This window comes from Melanaphis sacchari, unplaced genomic scaffold (assembly GCF_002803265.2).
Source record: "Melanaphis sacchari strain LSU unplaced genomic scaffold, SCAv2.0 Contig857_pilon_pilon, whole genome shotgun sequence".
Taxonomy (NCBI): domain Eukaryota; kingdom Metazoa; phylum Arthropoda; class Insecta; order Hemiptera; family Aphididae; genus Melanaphis; species Melanaphis sacchari.
In genome coordinates this window covers 1,960-18,979 of record NW_020271603.1, presented here as the reverse complement: position 1 = coordinate 18,979, position 17,020 = coordinate 1,960, and the positions used below count along the sequence as shown (strand labels likewise).

At 31.8% G+C, this 17,020-nt stretch overlaps 3 protein-coding genes across 3 annotated transcripts; all 3 read right to left on the bottom strand.

Annotated features, from left to right (window-relative positions):
- Positions 1–211: 211 nt before the first annotated feature.
- LOC112602205 (zinc finger MYM-type protein 1-like) lies at positions 212–5,735 on the bottom strand. Its single transcript, XM_025350158.1, has 8 exons — positions 5,576–5,735; positions 4,130–4,263; positions 3,739–4,006; positions 2,643–2,702; positions 1,904–2,053; positions 895–1,773; positions 395–813; positions 212–328 (listed from the first exon to the last, which is right to left on the bottom strand). The coding sequence occupies exons 1-8, from the start codon at positions 5,733–5,735 to the stop codon at positions 212–214; spliced, it is 2,187 nt and encodes a 728-aa protein (XP_025205943.1).
- Positions 5,736–11,545: 5,810 nt separating this feature from the next.
- LOC112602206 lies at positions 11,546–13,706 on the bottom strand. Its single transcript, XM_025350159.1, is given in 8 exon segments — positions 11,546–11,695; positions 11,697–12,079; positions 12,144–12,248; positions 12,306–12,482; positions 12,554–12,686; positions 12,756–13,066; positions 13,128–13,238; positions 13,313–13,706. Coding segments are annotated over 8 exon segments (1,764 nt in total).
- Positions 13,707–13,774: 68 nt separating this feature from the next.
- On the bottom strand, positions 13,775–16,059 carry LOC112602207. Its single transcript, XM_025350160.1, has 3 exons — positions 15,885–16,059; positions 13,890–15,571; positions 13,775–13,813 (listed from the first exon to the last, which is right to left on the bottom strand). The coding sequence occupies exons 1-3, from the start codon at positions 15,916–15,918 to the stop codon at positions 13,775–13,777; spliced, it is 1,755 nt and encodes a 584-aa protein (XP_025205945.1). The 5' UTR covers positions 15,919–16,059.
- Between the last annotated feature and the right edge of the window lie 961 nt (positions 16,060–17,020).

Sequence of the window (17,020 nt, the reverse complement as noted above, 5' to 3'; positions counted from 1 at the left end):
CTGTATAATTGCAGTATCATATGCAACAAAAAAAGTTTGAATTTTAAAATGTTGAAGTGGATCAGTGATAACTTCATCTTGGGTTTCTTCAGCAGACTTTTTTGGAACTCGCTTTAAACGATTTAGTGGTAATGGTTTAAAATCTTCGTTATCCACAGATGTGCACATTTTAAACTGATCAACTTTTTCCTGTAATTTTAAAAAGTTTTCATCACTTCTGGCATTTTTTTAGTTCACGTATTTTATCATCTACTACAGCTATAACTCCAATTAGGTCTATGTCTATAGTTTGTAGCATTTTACTTAAAGGTGTCACAATTTCAAATAACTGTTTGTAAATAAATGCAGTTAACAAAAATTTGTCACAAATTAAATTTTCTTTTAAACTTTTTGCTTGGTAGGCTCCTTTTCGATCACTTGTACATTCACTTTTTTGAAGTTCTTCTAATGTGTTACATAATGCATCAAATGTATCCAAAACAGTGTTTAATGCCAAATCATGGGACCACCACCTTGTTGTCTGAACTCTTTTAAATCGACGTTTACGTTGTTTATTACCATAACATTTTTCTTGATGGAGTTCAAATAATGCAACCCTTTTCTTGCTTGAATTAATAAAATCATGTATGGTTTCTATAATTCCAAACATATCAACAGCATTCACAGAGGAACTAACAGCATCGGTAAGGACCAAATTCAGTCGATGTGCATAACACCATACAAAAATAGCAGCAGTATTAGAACGCCTAATTATAGCTTGGAGACCATTATATGAACCACGCATATTACTAGCCCCATCATAGGACTGTCCCACTAAATAATCACTCCAATTTAAAGAATTATCATTACAAATTTTTTCAAAAATATTAAACAATTGTTCTGAAGAAGTATTACTGCATTCTTTTAAGTTAATTAACCTTTCATTGATTTCTCCACTATCTTCATTTAAATATCTTATAACAAATGATAACTGTTCTTTTCTAGAGTTATCAAAGGTACTATCCATTGTAAGACTAAAAAATTTGGCAGTTTTTATCTGTTTTAAAACCACAACACGAGTATAACTAGCTAAAGATTCTATCATTTGATTTTGTCGTCTCCATGAAATAAAATCATACTTGTTTTTATTTTTTTCTTGATGCCCAACAATGTAAGATGCTAAGATAGGATGGTATTTGCCCAGTAAGCAAACTAGATCTCTAAAATTTCCTCTTAAATTTTCTGACCAACTTTCTCGGTGTCCTCGAAAAGCAAGGGAATGTCTAGCCAAGTATAAAATTATTTCAATAATAGCTTCAACTATCTTACGATTTGTTGCAACAAACTCATTTCTTGCTTTTAACATACTAGGCAAAAGAGGCAAACATGTATCTTCTAATTTAATTTTAAGACAAGCTTCAATATGATTTGATGATGTTTCGTGCATCACTATTCTCTCAGATGCTTTATTCCAACTGCTGAAGCCTGTGCTAGTCCATACAGTACTTTTTTCATTTCCAATTAATATGCAATAAATACAAAATATTTTATCTTTACTACAAGAGTAAGAAATCCATTCTCTTCTAGTAGCTGAACCATCTGGCATGGTTTTCATATACCAAGAACATTGAAAACTTCTACTATTGTGTACTGGAAATCTTTTATTTGGCATATCAATTTTTTGAGGTTGACAAGGGCCATTATTTAGAATTAATTTTCTTTTTTCGTAAGAAAATGGAGCTAGCAACGTCAATTCAGCTGGATCATTTGAGAAGACATCAATATTTAAATCAACTAGAAATTAAAAATTAAAAATAACTACAGATTACAATGGTCATAACTCATAAGACAATCAAAGTTTGATTCTTCTTTTATTTATTAAGATCTTTCGATCTTTGAAATGTATGTATACACACCAACTTACCAGAATTGGTGGAATTATATGTCAAATTTACATTTTCTGTAGTAGTTGTAATTTCTGCTGTGGGATTTTTGAATAGATCTGCATACACACTATCATCATTTGATTCAATATTTATATTTTCTATAGCAGCTGTTGTATCTGGATCATGTTCTTTAGGAAGAATTTAAAAAGAAAATTACAATAAAATTCAATAAACCATAATAAGTTCTCACTATGTACAAATTAAGTTATAGGTAATTTTAAATCTCATATTAAACTATCAATCTTAAATTTATATTAGGTTCCAATGATACAATTGCAAAATTAAATGGTAGTTATAAGTTTATTAAAATATTTTTAACATAATATTTACCTACTTATCTAAATAAAATAATATAATATATTTGAATTAAATATTATTATTAGGTAGGTACCCATCTAATATTATTATATGTATATAATTTTCATCATTATTATGACTATAGTAGTAGGTATTACTATTTTAATATAATTTACCTGGTGTAACAATGGTTGATTTTAATTTTTAATTATTAGGAAAATAATTTAATAATTACATAGACTCATAGACAAGTCTGTAAATGAATACACAAAAAAATATTAAGTATTAAGTTAAGACTTCAAGTTATAACATATTACCTAACATTTAACAACTTACATTATGTTATATTCACATAGTAATTATTAATATTATAATATACGTTTAATATTAATTTATAATCAATTGTATTATATAATTTACCTAATGTAACTATGGTCGATGCAGAAGCTCCCATTGTACAGTCATCATTTTGTTCAGCAGCTAAAACAGTATATTAAATTTATCGACACTCTAAATTTAAATACATTTTCAAAATATCTCTATTCCTATTCAATTTTAATTTTTAAATCATTATGAAATTAATCAATCAACTACATGGTCTTTTAAGTCTTGTCAAATATCTATACAAAAATATTAAGTTGAAAGTTCGGAATTTTTTTATGACGAATTACCTTACAATTAACATAATATTTAATTTATTAACTATTTTTCGATACTTACCAGAATTGTTTTTAAGTTTTTTAGCAAAAAAGGTATCTAAGTTTCCTTTTTGTCTTTTATTACTGAATCTTTTTTTTTTTGCACGACTCAATGTGTCTACACCAATTAGTTGTATTTTGATTAACACGTTCACGACCACAATATTCACATTTCATATTAATTTTAAAAATGAACTATTAAAAGTTTTTAAAAAAGTTCAGAATATGAACACTAAAATTACAGTGAAAAGAGTTAAGAATTAATACTTAACTGAACTAGACTGAACACTGATGTGAACGATAGAAATTAATACATTTGCATGGCAGTATAGCACTTAAAGATAAAATAAGTATAAACTATAAATACAAAATTGTAATGACTAATCAGACTAATGAATAATGACACGATTCTCATCGGGCGTGCGGTATTTCCCCAAAATGATTTAAAATATACTTTATCTTATCGTAGACTAATTTATACACTAATATAATATTATTATTATCGCATACAATGGGCATGAATATCATTGTTCTCGCCCGTTCTTGGTAAAAATATAGCATTTTATCGCATTAATCCATCAAATTCTTAATTCAATTGAAATATTTTAATAGAACATTATAGATATTATGACGTTGTCATTACCCATTGTCGTTATTATTATGTCGTTGTTATTTAAATAACACGATAAATTCATTCTATATAGTAGGTATTCTACAAAATCTTAGCTATAATATTCATCACCACCAGGTTATAACGGTCAACGACCACCCACCACCCAATTTTTTTAGGGGGTCAACTGACCCCCTTGACCCATAACGTGTGCGCCACTGCGCTTCATCAACTTCAAGTTCAATCCTGAGGTCTACGGTTGACATTTTCACGTTGTCGTTCTGCCGACTCATGTCGACAACAATAATTGGAGAAAGATTTTTGAAATCCGAACGGTTCAATAGAGGTGTCACATCGTTATAACCATAGTATGATTTCTGGAACTCGGTATATGCGTGATATAATGTAGTCATCTTGTTCTTAGTAAAGTCGCTTTGAAAATCTTCATATGGGAATACTTCAGAGTTTAAATAGACCTTTACGTTTTTAATTTTACAATGATCGAAAAATGACATTGCTTTACTTGAGCTATTTTTCCTATCGGTTTGAAAACCGATTATGACATATCTAGGTTTTTATAATTTGTTAGATGTCATTACTTTCCACGAATGCGAAGTGTTTTGAGGTAAAAACGGATATTCACACAGTTCCCACGATCTAAACGCACATGTTAGAGGTTTCTGATTGTTGATTACTTTCAACAGTCGTATTTTTTCTCTATCATTCACTTTCACTATGGGCATTCTCCACAATATTTTTGTTATGTTTATTTTAACGTCTTTTACAGTGGCGTTTCCTGACTTTCGGCGTTAGGCGTTAATGTGTGAGGAAAACAATTAGGAAAACTCCCCTTACGGGAAATAAATTCGTATCAACTATTAACAATCAACATATTATTAAAATTATTTATTTTAAATACTTTTAAATTTTTAAAAATACATCCAAATCCAACATCTATAAAATTAAATATAATATAAAACTGAAAATGTACAAATTAATATAATAATGAATATATTATGTTTTCGACGATCGGCGTTGCAGTCTTGCAGTACGAGTGTACGACGTAAACAGGATAACGTGCAGCCGCGACGATCCCCACTAACGGTCCAAACACAGTGTATAGGCTAGCGCTAGACTAGTGAGTAGTGGCTAGTCGTTAATTTCATTTTCAACGACTTGGTCTAGTATTAACATGGCACCGAAGTTATCCGAAAATATCACGACAAATTACGAATATGAGATATTAGATACCACAAGTCGTTGTTCGAAACATTAACGTCCTACACGGCTACACCCTACACAAACACAACATAATACAATATTATTCCGTAATCGGCGTAATCTTATTGGACGCCGTTGCGCGTCGTAGCTGCAGACGGCGCGGGCGAATGGTCGAGTTTAGAGCTTAAAATAGACAATAGTAACAATAGTTTATTATTTGATATTATTATTTTTACATGACAATTATTTTAAGATTTTGTAAATAAAATTATATAACCATGTAATATACTAATATGAATTACAAATTACAATATTACACACATGTATGACATCAATGTTTAGGGCGTTAACACACAACTTGCACACCCAGAGAAAACGCCACTGGTCTTTTAGTTTAGGAGCGTCTACTATTTCATTATTTTTAAACTGTTTAACAGCATTCATATCGATCGATGCTCTATTTAATATAAGTTGTTGATTACAGTTTATTAAAATACGTTTATAATCTTCACAAAAACCAAACAAATCTTTAAGATTAATACACCCGTTAAAATTACCGCTGACGATAAAATCTTTATTGACATTTTTAATATCACTATCCCAGGCAGCGTTATGATGCGATATAATATTTGATTTATTATACGAACAATATCCTTTTAATGTAGTCGAAATACCTGGGTTAACAAGTTTTTGAATTTAAGTACCGTTTATTTCATATTTCATTTCAGAGAAAATAAATGACAGTCCATTGTTTATAAATCTAATTTCTTCAGTTATTTCTGTAGGTTTGGTTATTGTACCCTCGATGTAAATATAACTCTCACATGGTAAAGTATAAGACTCTGTGTTATGTAAAGCAATACGTACTTCATCGTTATTGGAGAGGGCAGATGTTGAATAAGGTAAAAATGAATGATATTCAATTTGAGTTATTTTATAATCATCGGTGTATTCAGCCGTGACATCTAAATACATATCATCCATATTAAATAGCGTTTAGCGAGCGTAGAAAAGCCAAATTTTCTGGTGTTAGACTATGTTCAACTAGTTTACGTTTAGAATATTTCTTCTTAAGAGTTGTTACCTTGATAGTGTTTCTAACACGACTAACAGGTTTTACAGATGCATTCGTATTTATATTATAAAATTGTAAGCCCATCACGAGTCTTGAATTAATAATCGTATTTATACTGGTTCACCTCGTAGATCAATCAACTCATTATCTTGATTTTTTAAAATTATACTTGCATGCGATATAGATGTAGCATTGAGAGAATAAAACACCAAATGTGTTGGAACCTCTATTATTTTATAGCCTGGAGGTACATTCGGATAAAACTCATGTATTGTATGACACTGCTTACCGTTGACGAATGAACCCATAACCAGATTTGAATCGATATATATACAGTTTGTTTTGGTTATATTAACCAACGTATCTGATTCGTGATTGATATTAGCATCATATTTACCATTTTTAAACCCTAACAACTGCCCAATACTATTAGACATGGAAAAATCTACAGTTTCACTGCAAAACATTGAACATTTTAATGTATTATTATCTGCTCTCAATACGAATAAAATATTCGACTTGGGTAATGCACGCTTTATTGCCGCCTCAATTTCTTTCAACTTGTAAGAGCCTGTAGGTATTGTGTAACTAGTGCTTACACGTACATCGAGATTATTATATACGAAACCTAGTTTATTGCACTTGTCGTTTACATTAGGTATAGAATTATTCGTTTGAAAACCTAACAGTCCGATTTTTGCATTTTTACTTACTTCTATAGGTGGGAAAAAGTCGCATGATAATTCGCTTGAGTTGCCGGTAAAGTTATAGTATACATGATAAAAATTTTAAACACACATGCCCACAGTTTATTGTATTATATTTTTGATATCGTTCGTAATTATATTCAATATTGTATCCGTTAAAATATTTCTGTAATTCTAACGGAGGGGGTATGTTTCCGTAGCTGTCAAAATATTTAACTTGTTTTCCGATTTTCTTATACGCTACCCAATGAGGAGTACCTGTACCGATTTCACTGTCTAAATTAACTACACCTGACTCTTGATTTTTGATACGTTGTGGCAACTTGTCTCTAGAAAATACACCGATGAAATGAGGTATTTTCAACAAAACAGCGTATTTTATAATCTCATAATCGTACAACGCTCTATCGGGTAACGTGACAATTAGTTTTTTGAAGATTTTCTTGATTTCTTAACTGATCCGCCCTTGTATGGTGCTAGGTATAAATCTTTACCTTTTACGATTTTATAAGAACTACCTTTATGAGGTGCTAGATATAGACCTTTACCTAAATGAATAGGAGTGTTTTTACCAGAATTTAATTCATTCACGACATTTACTATATTACCAACACCACCGGTAAGTGCGTCTAATGCAGATAAACCAGCAAAAATAGGTATTAACGGTAAAACACCACCCTTTTTTGGTATTGGTATAATTCTTAGAGTTTTAGTCTTCTTATTTTTAGATTTTTTAGATTTTTTCGCAGCTGTCAGACATGTTTTTACTAATTTAGTTATATTATTTTCATTCATTTTATTTTTGATTGAATTTTTAGCAGTTGAAACAATTTGTTTAAATCCACATCCAGCGCCCATCTTACGTTTGACCTTCATGGCTGTAGTAACTAGCCAAGACGCAGCTTTTTCCTTGATACCAGTGTTTTTAGATTTAAACACCTCCCACGCTTGATTTTCCAATATTTCGTCTGCTCTATGCCTATCAGTTAGCGAATTACTTTCTTCGTATGCGATATCGTGAGCTCTGGCCAACTCGTCAAGACGGTTTATTCCACGTTCTCCACGTGCTAATCTTTCTTTTAATTTGGTTCCAGGACTAGCAAATCTATAACATAAATATATAATTTAGTTGAGATTTTAATAATATATTACAATGACATACCTGTAGCCTGGTAAATGTAATTCCACGGGTAAATGATTTATAACAGAGTTAATAAAACCGGACCCCTTATTGTTGTTCCGCTTACGAACGTGAGACATCGTGTGACGTTCTCACTAACATAGCATCTGTATTTATAGTGAAAAATTTTTCTTTTTAAAAATGCGCTTTATCGAGCAAGAGAAAAAACTTCAAATTTATAACATTGATACCCCTGATACTATACAGTTGAGACACGGCGAGCTTTTCCCAAATACGATAAGGTCGTTAGTACTCGGGAGCTCGGGATGTGGTAAAACCAATCTTATATATTTTCTACTAGTCGATGAAAACGGTTTACGATTTGAAAACGTTTATATATACTCTAAAACGCTTGAACAACCAAAATATAAACTATTAAAACGTATTATTGATAGTATTGACGGTATCAATATTTTTACTTTTTTCGAGAATGATAAAGTAATTCCACCTGAAAAAGTCTTATCAAATTCAATTTTTATCTTGGATGATGTTATCGGGGAACAGCAACAAGTAATAAGAGAATATTTCTCTCGAGGTCGTCATAATAAAATAGATATATTTTATCTGGCTCAGAGTTATTCTAAAGTACCTAAACAGTTGATACGTGATAATGCAAATTTAATAGTATTGTTCAAACAAGATGAAACCAATTTAAGACACGTGTACAACGAGCACTGTTCTGGAGATATGTCATATATGCAATTTAAATAGTTTTGTGTAACATGTTGGAACCGCGATAGGTTTACATTTGTCGTTATTTGTAAAGATAGCGATCGTGATAACGGACGTTATCGTTTTGGGTTTGATACTTATGTAGTTATATAACACGTTACAAATAATAAAAATGTGTCATTCAAAACGTAGTCATGACAGAATCAACTACTGTTTTAGATGAGCTAGTTAAAGCTAAGGAAAGTATCAAACGTAAATACATTGCATTAAAAACCGGGTCAGATAATGTTCAACAATTAATGACACAGACATTAAAACCAATTATCGATCCTTTAACTAAAATATCAAATAAACCCGGATTATCATTGATCAAAGAAAATAATAACGATAAATCGAAAAACTCATTTGCTAACGACTATCAACAAGAAATTGAAAATTGGCTTCAGTCTACAGACTTGGATAAAATCTATGGTCCGAAAAAACTTCCAAACGGCTATATTATCTTGGGTGATAAAGAAGTAAAATTCATTGAAAACACTATACTTATTGATGGTACTGTTTACCCATCAACATCAGGTCTTACACAGTTATTATTTTTGAAAAATCCACTTGTTTATACTGACAACGATTTAGCTATATATAAATCTATATTAATTCAAACATCGGTACATTTAACTACAAACGGAAAAAAAAAAATAAAAAAGGGTAGCTCTAAATATTCTACAGTTATCAGGAAATTATTTCCCTCGGGTGGCGGGCTGTCCATGAAATTACAGAAAAATAACCTAGTATATTGGGATAATCCAAACGAGTTGGTCGATCGATTACGTTTACTTCTTGCGTCAACATCAGCCGGCAATACAGGTGTCTCTAACGAAATAATTTCGATTTTCGAAGAATTACGTGAGGCTGGATTAATAAAACGAATTCCAAATGTCTAAACGGGAAATCGCCAACGAACTTCACAAGCCGGCAAGGAAAAATTTCACTAGGCGTAGAGTTAACGTTTATGGAAAAAATGATTTATGGCAAGCTGACTTGGTTGAAATGATACCATATTCAAAGAAAAATGGTGGATTTAAGTACATTTTATGTGTTATTGACTGTTTTACAAAACTTTCTTGGGCAATACCATTAAAGACAAAATCGGGTAAAGAAGTTACTAGTGCGATGGCTACAATATTACTTGTTCGTTCACCAAAACTTTTACAACTCGATAACGGAAAAGAATTTTATAACACTACTTTTGACGCTTTAATGACCAAGTATAACATACACAAATATTCAACTTTCAGTATTCTAAAAGCGAGTATAGTAGAAAGATTCAACCGTACTCTGAAACAAAAAATGTATAGAGAGTTCACTGCACGTGGTTCACACGAATGGGTTTCAATTTTACCAAAGTTGCTTGACGAATACAATAATTCACGACATAGGACTATAGGAATGACACCAGTACAAGCAGATTCCGACCCCGCATCAGTGGTAATAAAACAGTGTAAAATTAATAATGTAAAAATTAAATTCAAAGTCGGCGATAACGTTCGTATCAGTACACAAAAAGGCGTGTTTACAAAAGGTTATCTACCAAACTGGTCTACGGAAATATTCAAAGTTATCAAAATAAATAAAACATTACCCGTTACTTATCAATTACAAGATTATATGGGTAAACCTATATCCGGATGTTTTTACTCTGAAGAAATATACAAGTCCAATTTCCCAAACGAATATTTAATCGAAAAAATTATACGTAGGAAGGGAAAACAAATATATGTCAAGTGGTTAGGATTTGATAATGCACATAATAGTTGGATAAATGCATGTGATGTTAAGAAATAGTGTCAGTCGTACTTTAGCTATGAACGTGTTTGGTAGTTCTCAATCGAGTGATACTAAAAACATTGTAACAAATATCGAGCAGTCTTTCAAAACATATACACATAAATTTGATCAAATCGAGCATTTACTTGAAGAAAATTATAAATCCATTCATGTGCAGGAAGAACAAATAAAAACGATACAACTATCGTCTATAGAAGTTGCAGAGCACGTGAAAAGTATTGGAGTTTATCAAAACTATATGTGTATTGAATTGAGAAAAATATTACCTAACATAATAAGTACTATTGAATCTCATTATAAAGACAAGTCATAATGTGTTCGGCCATCATAGACATTCAATGCGTTCTTGGAGTAAAAAATAAATATTTTATTAATATTATTATAATCGACACAGAAACATGGGCAACTCAACATTAGATTTTTAAAAATTCAAATACTATGTAGGACAACAAGAGTCGAAAAACTAACAAGTGGTTGGAGCATAATTATCATCAACTATCTCTGGAATATGGCGATGTCGAGTACGAGGAACTCGGAAGGATATTGAATTCGTTGAAATTCCAAGTGCATTTACGTGAAGGGTGAGCAGAAAAAACAACTTCTTATGAACTATATTCCACACATTGCACTCATTAACATCGAAGACTTGGGCTGCCCTCGATTGGATCAAATTTGTAACGATGAAACTCTACCTTGTTATATTTTTCATATGGAATTTAATCCAAAACAATGTACATTCTATAAAGTATTTGCTATAAGAAAATGGTATATAAATAATTCGTAAAAAAAAAAAAAAAAAAAAGAGATTGTATATATTATATTTAATAAACATAATAATATTATACGTTAACATTGCTTTTTTATTTATATTTTAATTAAATACAATGATTCCTATCTGAAACATTTATATAGGAAAAAAAAAGTGTACAATAAATAAATATAAATGTATATATATATAGGTAACTATATGGCTTTTGCATTAATCAATCTTAATAATTTATCAATTACATGCTTACATTCATATAATACAACGTAAATATAAATTATTATTATAGTAATATATACAATGCTATTTACAAATTGAATATATATATATATATATATATATATATAATATTTTTAAAAATAGTGGTAGGATTATTTAGTACTGTACTGAAGAAGCTCTCTCATAAAACTTTTTTCAAAATCTAACCATCTACGTCCTTCACCATCTACCTCAAAATCAAGTTCTGACTACTCCTCAGCTTCTCCAGGTTCGTCTTCCCTATAAAAATTAAAAGGTAAAATAATTTGAAAAGTATATAGTTTTAATAACTTACTCTATACTGTAATGTCCATGAGCTAAGGTATGTATTTTATCAATCAATACCACTCGCTTGTCGTCATAATTGTTGTATGTTAACTTTTTTGTTTTTATTGTCATGAGCTGGTGTTTGAACGATCTGATTGATATATTATCTAATATCTTTATATGCCTCCACTCTACCTTCATCAAACAAACACCTTCTATGTTCCTCCAACGTCATATGGTTTTTAACCACATGCTGTCTTACCCCCTTAGCCTTGATATTTTCTCCACCAACTTTATCCTTATCGTCCTTATCTCTCACCGCATCCTCTTCTCCTGCATTTATGTTGTACGCGTATGATTTTGCACGTAGTGCGCAAAACTCGGTCATCGTATGTCCTTTTACCTCGTCTGAGAAAAAGCCTGGCACCTTTTTCCTAGCTGTAGTGTAGCACAGGTGGATAGGAGGTAAGTCCGCCGTATCCAGTCTATCCATCAAGTTGGAGTTGTCAAGTAAGTCTTTATAAAAATCATCGGTTTTAATAAGGTATATCAATGAATCTGTAATAATGATATTAAATTATTATATTATGTAGATGCATGAGGATAGTTTAAATATATTTACCTGTGTCAGTATACATAAGCTTGATATTATTAGTATAATGTTTTTTCATAACATTATAATGATAATCGTACATCATCGTCTTGGAGATGTCAAGTACAGCAAATCCTATATATAATAAATGAATTAATAATGTATATTATAAAAATTAAAAAGTCTATTTACCAATATAGATATGTTTATCAAATTTTATTATTTTGTTTTCCAGTGCGACCGCATTCAGGTTTTCACTATACCTAGTCGTATGCTTAAATGTCGTTTTATTAATAAGTCTTTGTAATCGTCTCTCACATGACACTAACTCCATCTTCATTTCTTTCCTTTTCGATTGCATAGTCTTCCCTAGAAAAAAAAAAAAAAAAAAAAAAAAACTGATAGTAAAATAGTAAAATTAAGTAAATAAAGTGACATACCAAATACTGCGTTGTTCATTAATTTGAAAAAGTCCTTCTCAAAGTCATTATTTGCCTTCTTTCTCATTTCAGTGTTTAAGTTAATGTAATCTGCTAACCATGCAGACTGACTGAACTCTAAAACTCTATGTACCTAAAAAAAAAAAAAAAAAAACTTATATATATAAATATGAATAAAAGCTTTTAAAATAAAAATATTTACTTTATCAACTATCAACCCATTTTCAATTGCCTGCTGCAGGTTCCTATAATGAATAATATAATTCCTCTTCTGCTGAAACGTTGCCATCAATTTTTTTACCTTCGAACCTGGTGGTATACCGTTTTGTGGTAGGAAAGGTAGATCGTTATCATGATCGTGTAAGTGTTGTGGGTATGAGATATCGACTTCGTATACTCGTCCTTTATCTGACGTTGGTGACATCTCGCTCAGTCCGTTCAGGTTGGATTCAACCCAGTTGAAGTTACCGTATGGCATGTACTGACTCATAGCCCAACCATAGAGATTATTACCTATAAAGTTTAAAGTTTAGGATTGAAAATAAAATAAAATAAAAAATATAAATATAATTACAGTCTTGATATATCAACCAAGATTTATCCTTAGTCTTGTCATAGTCTGGGGTCTTTATATTATTCGCCTTCGCGTACCTCATGCTTGCCTGTACCAATCCACCACGAATACCTATAAAAATATATATATAAGATTATTATATATATATTATATATATATTTTAAAAATAATTTTGATATACTAACCATCCTCAAACATCAATAACATATCATAATCAGTCAACAGCTGCAACTTTTGACCTGTAAATTTCATCATTGCGTCAAAGCTCAGCCCAGGTACGGTAAAGTAGTAAGCGGCATCAAGGTTATACGTTTTCATACAGACATCGCGAAAATTCTCAAAGAAGTCTGCCAACAACAAAACGTTGATTTTCAAATACAAATCACTGTACTCGCCCAACGTCTTACAACCGAAGTGGTCCCAGACCTCCTTCGCGTGATCATATTCCTCTTCCTTTATTCCCGACTCATTTAACGTGCTATAAAATTCTTTCTTCCTAGGTAGTCTTACTTCATCTAACCGCTTCCATCCATCCGTGTACTCGTACGGGTAAACCCCCTTCCGAGTCACGAGTGACATATCGACTTCATCGAAAACTTTAGCGGTCTCTCTGAAGTTCTCTAGACCCGGTGTCACAAGATTTTTGGCTAGAGTTGACAGTCCTGATGCCATAAACCGAAAAGTGTCTATGAAGCGGATTGAAAATTTATTTGACACGTATTTAGAGAATGATATGTATTTTTCCTCACTGTTCGGTATTACTCTAATGGCTTGGGTGTCATGACCAAGTTCTTTGACTATCAGGTGCGCGTCGTAGTTCGATAAGTTGTGGAAGTAGCACGGTACAAAAATTGGTGTTTGAAGTTTTTGATTACATGTGTTACATATAGCTTGACGATATTTTCCTGAGAGATGGCAATGGTCGGCTGTCTTACGATGCTGTATTTCTATAGGTGATGTAAATTTGATTCGACAGAGGTTGCACTGTGTAGCTGCTTGGTGAGTCTGAACGTCACTCGTAGTCATGTTTATCGAAATATTCGTCTTCAATAATTTTTCTATGTTTAATGCTATTTCAGATACTGTTTTAACAAAATGTCTCGCCACATCCTGTCGACTCTCATTTCCTCGGTATAATATTGGTTCTGTTGATATGTTATGTTTCGCTAATAGCTCTACCGGTACGTTATTGCTCGCCTTCACCATGAGCCCATAACTCATCGCTTCATGTCTATGTATTATTTCTGTGTTTTTCCCCTTCGCTTCGTCAGTCTTCATCAGTATAGTCTCGAAATCTGCATATATTACTATGGGATGTCTCTGAGTGTTTCTCCATGCTTCAAACTGTAGACACTCACCCTCTTTAGGCATCAAAGGTAATATAAGCTTTTGTACACCACAAATCAGCTTATGCTGTTGCAGTCCCGCCTGTCCACCCAACTTGAATTTCAAACTTTGACTATCGAATGACGTGAAGCATCTCTTACAGAACACAACTCTCTCTGTATGTCTAGTTGTCTGCGCGCGAAGGAGTCGGGAAAAATTCGATATATACACATAATGAGAGTTTTCTTCATCCGTCACCAATAGTAGATCGAAGTGGTCAACCTTCTCATCGTCAACAATACGTAGCGGGTACACTTCATACGTCATACATTTGCGTAGTGGCTGAAATTTTTTATCCAACCCATAAACATTTACGGATACGTTGACGTTATTTTTTTCAAATTTTACAATATCAGATATAGGGGTTGGGAACGTGATATTACTAAAATTGTATTTAGCTTCATGTTTAGTATAATTTTCTCCAACTCGACATACGGCCTGCCCTGTCACATGCCTCGCTAGTATCGCCCACTTAAAACATTGTTGTTCATTGTTTTGAGGGTTAATTGTACCCCGTTTTCTATCTATATACGCTGGTAACGCTATGTATGATGATCCACCCATCGGAGTATATCTATATAAGGTTACCAATAACCCGTCTATAGAATCTAATGTGAACCCACTTCCACGCGATTTATATGTCTCTTGTTCATCCATCAACTTAACAATCGCCTTTTCTATAATTTCTGAAATATTGCTGTCTATAAATATTTCCACTGCTATTGTTTTAAACGCTCTATTTTCCGATGAATTTAATATATTTGGTCTGCTGTAAGTCGCCTCTAGTTTTAGATTGAATTTAATAGCATGTTTTTGTACGCTGACTTTAATCAAATTTTTAAGCTCAGACTTGAGTGAGCGGAGAAACTCAGAATAAATCGGTATATTATTTATATTTTTCGCGTAGTACCAAACGATTTTACGGTTGACGGACGATGAAATCTCAACGAATTCGTTGGATTGTACTAAGCTCATGCGTGCCTTCTTTGCCTTAGCAGCTGACGTGGTGTTGGCGGTGGATACACGATTACCGTTAACGTTCGTAGTTGTATAAGAATCTTAAATATAAATAAATCCTTATAAATAAATCTAATGAAAAACTAATTTCCCTATATTATTATACTTATGATATATGTATATTATATATATATTAAAAGAAATATCGTATAAAATCGTGTTGAAAAAAAATAATTTAAAAAAATAAACCTATCAAACGATCTGACAGCCAGTGCAATGCCGGAATACTCCAACTATTATACCATTGATCGCTTCACAGACCACTTGATAAGTTTAAAATTAAACTTATGATTTATAAGAATTTTTTAAATAAATTAAACATGCGATTTATACGAATTTTTAAAATAGACTAACCTGTATTAACTTCATATTCGTCCATAGCTGTCATACAAATATCATCATCGGATAGAGATATGTCAGTTGATGTACTCGAACAACTGGGAGGTGTATCGGGGACAAAAATTTGAGGTGCAATCTGAATACTCCCCTGAGGTGTATTGACTGCAGGTGGTGCATACTGTATAACGCTAGGTCTATCAATCGGCTGAGCGGGCTGACGAATAACCGTAACGTTAACAATACCTTATGAAAAATAAATATTATTATATAAGATATAAATTAATATTGAATAAAATAAGTAAACTCACCATGAACATTTTTCTCATGTCTATTACGATGTGACTTGTTATAGAATGTCTTGATGCATATAGAACACTTAAAACATATACCCGCGTGCCTCTTCTGGTGAACGGTCAAATTTCGTTTCACGGAGAAGACTGATGAACATTCATTGCATATAAACATAATGATATAGTTTAAGGAATAAATTGATAACAAATATAATATGTTAAAAAAAATAAACACAGAAAAACATGTAGTGATAATTGTAAAATAGTAGACAATTTATTGTAAACGGTAAAATAATTGCGTGGAGACTTCGAAAACACGTAGCGAACAACGTATTCGTACAATTATAGATGTCTAGAACAGACTGATTCTATATCATTGTCCGTTCAATTATGTTTTAGGATTTTTTAAAGGTATGATAGTATTTCGTGGGAAGATTCTGTTATCATTATATGTTATTCAATAATAGGTATTTACTTAATTATTATTGTTTGTAAGCAAATAGGGTATTTTTTAGTATATATATATTGGTTATTAATGCGTGTTATTCACTAATAGGTATGATAGTATTTCGTGGGAAGATTCTGATATCGTTGTATGTTATTTAATAATAGGTATATATTAATTTGTTATTGTAACTATAGCTATTAATGTATACAATAATATGATAATGATAACTTGATAACTGATCAGATGTAAACACGTAGTGGTTAAATATATAGATCGGGGAGAGGGTAAATGTACATCGCATACATACGCGATCGGTGGCGGACCAGTAAGGCTATGGTGAGGTGATGAAGGGAAAATATACGTCACACACGTAGCGGATCAGGCGGCGGGCTGGGAGGTCGTATGGGTCGCAT